A 5,243-nucleotide genomic window follows, 5' to 3' on the forward strand; every position below is an offset into this window, starting at 1 on the left:
ATATCTAAAAATTTTAATATAGTAAATTACTTGTTTTATTGGCTAATTTTTTAATTTCTAAAAGTCCAACACATGCTTCGGGATCGACTTTCGCGATACACATATCCAAAATAATGACATTATTATATTATTTAAATTCATAATAATATTACTTTTAATAATTCCTTACTTTCACTGGCCACTCTAAGCAATTATAATAGGGAAGATCTTAAAAAATACGTTTAAAAATAAAATAAAACCAAAAAGTATCATAAAAAAACACTATGTATGTGTCGATTTATTATTTATTTGACAAACGTATATAACCCGGCTATAGTCTTAACATAACCAATACGTTTTTCTCTTCTGGTTTCAACCCTAATAGTTCACGTAACTTTTTATTTCGTTTTGATAATAAAGCATTTTCGGCTTTATCGTTCTCTAATTTCTTCTTGTTGGAGTGACAACAATTACGACATTGTTCACAAAACGTCTCACTGCTAGAATATCAAAAAATAACACATTAAATCTCATGAAAAGTTAAAAAATGTAATAACACGTGACATTCAATCTAGGTGGACTTAAAGTTTCACTAACTCATTTTTAGATTTTTCGGAATAATTGTCGATTTTTTGGGTCTGCTTGTTATGATCCGTTCGATGTGTGATTGGATTGACACTCTTGGTTAATTTTCCATTTTCAGTTGATTGTTTCAAATCCCCTATACATTGCCATTTAGAAATTGAATCTGGACAATCGCAAACGTGGCATTTCGAAGTCGAGTGGTTTTCAATATTAAGATGGGGTTCAACGTTTAAAGTCTTCAAAGTATGATCGTTTTTAAATTGATTTTGACTTGAATCTTTCTTGTACCATTTCAAATTGTTTTTTTCTTGATTTATGTTTGACTGTTTTCCATTAATATTCGTTAATTTATTTGAATTATATTTATTATAGCTTGGGTAGTCGTTTGAATTTTTTTTAAATATCATTTTTGTGTCGGAATCACTTGAATACCCAAAAGAATTTTCTATTTCACCTATTTCTTTCCAAAATGTATCCAACGTACTGAAAAATAAATTACAATTAAATTGCAGAGATTATTCGATTAATGCTTAAATGAAATGTGAAAGTTCTTAAACCATAGTTACATTTTAAAATAGATAATAAATAATAATAAACACTTTAAAAATGAATTATTGTGATTATACTCATTAACTGATAGATCTGCTATAATATGTTTAAATCGATTATCAACTAATTATTGTTGTGTTTCCATCCCATGGGAAATTAGATTTCAAACATTGTTTTGTTGGGTTTAAGTTTAATAGATCAAGTTGGAAGCATGTATTCCAGCGATTAATAATGTTTAAATCTCGAAAACAGTGGGGGATTAAGCTTTACTTTCCTCTTCAGTTAAAAATAACACAACAACAAATAAATAGGAAAACTTTACTTTTTTTGTTTTTTCGAGCTGGAATTGGACTCCGTAAAGTAATTATCCAGTAAACAGGGTTGACTCCGTATCCTAGGAATATCATTGATTTTAGAATGATCTGAACGTATGTCTATTGTACTTAACGACGATTCCAATGGGTATCTGTAATATTTTACGTTTTCGTCCCAATAGACATGGTTCGAGTTTGACCACGGTATATTGTCATTTATGTCTCTTGAGTCATGACTGTATAATAAATAATAATGGCATTATTCAAATTAACAACTTGTTTATAATTTCGATAATGGATATTAATTACGGTATTGAATTACAAAATAATAATAACTACATACCTATTATAATTGTTGTTATTATAATTAATTTTATTATGATGATAATAATGACGAATGATCTAAATAAAATATTCATTTTCACAAAGTAAACTATTAGCATAACCTAACATGAACATTATTTTTATCTTTATCTAAATATCTGTAAGTATTAAATTACAATTTAAGCGTACCTATTTATAATATTAAATTATAATTTGTATATCCATAAATATTATTATGATATAAAATGAGCATTAAAAACTGTATAATTTTGTTGAGCTTCCAAAAATGAAAAATAATATTATACTAGCCACTAGGTACCTTTTACCTATAAGTTTAATCGTTTACAGCTATGTAAGTAAATACTAAATATACATAATATATAAGATAAAATATATGGACATTTATTTTTTTAATAGGAACTAAATAACTACCATTGTTAGTAAATTACCGGATGATATTGGTTAAGAATGATACTAACATTATTGAGAACGTCAATATTAATTGTTACACAATACCTAATTTATATTTTTATAAGACTTTTAATCTCTTTCCTTTACCGATGCACGGTTTATGAGAAAAAAATAATTAAACTATTAAAACTTTTACTTTTAATTTTGAATAGTTTTTTTTTACAGTCCGTTAAGACACTTTTATTGTTTATAAAATAGTATTTGGTTAGAAGCGATATAGTGACTAATTTAATATACCTCATGAACCAACTAAAGTTTTTGACAGCTTTTTAATTTGTGAAGATTACTTTTCAATATTATAATATATTTACATTAAAAATAAGCATCAAAGTGTATAACACCATCGCTAGGTTGTTAACTATTAAAATATTTACCTACGGTTCAGAGGGGCTTTTGTTTAATATAATAAAATATAGACTATATAAACTCAGTATAGTATTAGGTAGGGAAAACAACAAAATAATTTTTACCCGTCCCGATGACAAGACACTTAGGTATGTGCTATATTATAATATTATACACTACATACTTAATGAATATTTGTTTTTAAAGGTATCGGAGCCTGTGCGTTTTTAGTACAAAAACATAGCGTACAGGAAAAACTCTCACATCATGTAATAGTAGAATAGTCGGATTTTGTTAAATTTTTTTTTATTTATTTAAAAGGAAAAGATTTTTCAAGTAGGATCGATTCTCAAAATTATATTGGTAAAAAATGTATTGAATAATGTACCTACAATATGTGTTATATTTTCAAACGTATTTTTCTAACATTATTTAAAGTAAAATGAAATTTTATATGACTTGAAAAAAGTTCCTTTCTTTCAAATAATAAAAAAAAAAAACACCAAAATTCGACCAATTGCAATATGATGCGTGAACATTTTTTCCTATCGTGTAATTTTTGTTTACACCGTATCAACACCACCCTAAATAGGTATTGGACAGTAGATTAGTGGAAATTTATTATAATTAAGGTAGCAACTAAAATTTAAAAACTAATTTTCAAGTTAGATAGAATTGCGGAAAATTGGAAAAACCAGCACCGACACACTTCTCTAAACTAATATTTCATACTTGTTTTTGGCTAGACCGCTCGGCAAGCGAGATAGCGACTCATTCGGTAAAATATCGTAATATTCATTTTTTTGTTTTGAAATTGAATCATTCCAATCTAAGAACTGGGAAATTTTCTCATTTATATTGACTTGATGGTTTGACGTTGAAATATCAGACCGACTGAAATCAATACCATCACTGGCCACAGTCAAACACGTGTCTTGTGAAATACTTTTTCCTAGTGTTTTCTGATCAATTTCTTTCGTTATTAAAGGAAATTTCAAGTATTTCAAGTATTTTGCCACCCAAGGTGATCTTTCAATGCTGATCTTGTACATTTTTTCATTGGGATTTTCTAATTCGGTTTCTGGTGTCATGACGAGTATTTCATTAAATTCCGTGGCTTTAATACCGCATTCTTTGTTATTGTTGTTCATATTTGGCTTGGATGAATTGCTATGTTGTCGTGCCATTTATCGTACTAAAAAATACTAACAAACAATTTGAAAAAAAAAATATTGAATTGAAATATGTATCAAGAAACGTGTAGTCAAATGTTTAAAATATATTTGATAATGTTGTTAGTAAAATTCACCATAGGATGTCATGTATTATCGTCGTCAATGAAACGCGCCGTGTTGATTTCACACATATTATTATCACAATATTTGTGTGGTACATTTCTATTATATATGGGCGCTATGATAAATTTAATCAACAATTTCGTTATAACACAATATTCAGCCTGACAGATGTTTTACTTTTAGCTTTAATGAAAATCGTAAACGCGTAATTTTGTTACTCTATATAACATGTATATTGTTACTCTAATTTAGTGAATTGAGAATATTATTAATTATTTAAGAAATAAAACGTCGGCAGCTGTGCGGCCATTAATTGTCTGGCAGTGATTTAAATTATTATACTCATCACATTATATACAATTATTATCATACAATTGCTTAAACTATTAGCTGATTTTTTAAATAATACTCAATTGAATATAGTGAATACCACTTTGACATTCTTGATTGGACTGTTGTTTGACAATCTCCTGTGTGGATTCGTCTACCGAGACAGACGTTATTAGAAATAAGAAAGAATAATATTATTTATTATGTGTAATTACGTGACGATTAATAATTATACCTACCTATTATGATTTAACCTATAATAATAATATATTATATTATATATTACGTAAACTATAATATTATAACTTATAACGGCGCGCGATCTCAATTAAAAAGTTAAAACGTCCTACCCCGCAGTTCTCACTCTTATATAGAAGTATATAGACATATAGACAGTATATTTTTAACATTAATCCAACCCGACCTATTTTTTTTATTATTATTTTTCTTTTTTAAATACACAGCAAGTGGGATTTTTGATTATTCGCGCTAAGAGCACGAATAAATGTTTTCGCATGATGTTATCTTTAGCCGTTTGCGCCTTCGGTCGGGTACATTCAGTTAGACGCTTACGCTGTGTACTGACCCGCGAAATCCTATCAAAATTGTTTTGCCAAGACGCGATTTATTACCGGTTTTCGGATGAGTAAAGTCGTTTTACAAAAGACGTTATATCTTTTTGCTTTTTTTTTTTATTTATTTGTTTGCTTATTTTCTAAAAAAAACACGCCCGGCCAAGGTCCTATGTAATTTAATCAGAAAATGGTCTCGTCTTATGTCTAAGCATTAGACGCTTGGAGAGCTTTTAAAATTTATTAAAAACAAAAGGCGCTTTTAACGGATACACGCCGATATATATATATATATATGTGTGTGTGTGTGTGTGTGTGTGTGTGAAGCCTGTGGGATGTTTGGTGGTAGAAAGGGTGTGGTGGAATGTGTCTTGTTTGTTTGATGAATGGGGGTCGCCTATTGTATCGACATGGTAAAGTGCTTTTTTGGATATATTTTGTTTTCCTTGAGGTTTTCCAAATTGCCGAGGTCTTTT

At 28.4% G+C, this 5,243-nt stretch overlaps 1 protein-coding gene across 1 annotated transcript; it reads right to left on the minus strand.

Annotated features, from left to right (window-relative positions):
- Positions 1–246: 246 nt before the first annotated feature.
- LOC100574393 (putative uncharacterized protein DDB_G0282133) lies at positions 247–3,940 on the minus strand. The gene is made up of 5 exons (XM_008184801.2): positions 3,877–3,940; positions 3,300–3,772; positions 1,436–1,663; positions 577–1,047; positions 247–479 (listed from the first exon to the last, which is right to left on the minus strand). Exons 2-5 carry the CDS (start codon positions 3,752–3,754, stop codon positions 311–313), a joined length of 1,323 nt encoding a protein of 440 aa, XP_008183023.1. The 5' UTR covers positions 3,755–3,772; positions 3,877–3,940; the 3' UTR covers positions 247–310.
- Between the last annotated feature and the right edge of the window lie 1,303 nt (positions 3,941–5,243).

The sequence above is a fragment of the Acyrthosiphon pisum genome, chromosome A2 (assembly GCF_005508785.2).
Source record: "Acyrthosiphon pisum isolate AL4f chromosome A2, pea_aphid_22Mar2018_4r6ur, whole genome shotgun sequence".
Lineage (NCBI taxonomy): Eukaryota > Metazoa > Arthropoda > Insecta > Hemiptera > Aphididae > Acyrthosiphon > Acyrthosiphon pisum.

Bases quoted from the DNA above. Each gene is read 5' to 3' on its own strand.
- LOC100574393 (XM_008184801.2), bottom strand. From the start codon at position 3,754: ATGGCACGACAACATAGCAATTCATCCAAGCCAAATATGAACAACAAT. The intron at 1,664-3,299 runs GTATGAAATATT...TTTATTATACAG, and splicing joins AGCGGTCTAGCCAAAAACAA to TCATGACTCAAGAGACATAA. The intron at 480-576 runs GTTAGTGAAACT...TTGATATTCTAG, and splicing joins TCCGAAAAATCTAAAAATGA to CAGTGAGACGTTTTGTGAAC.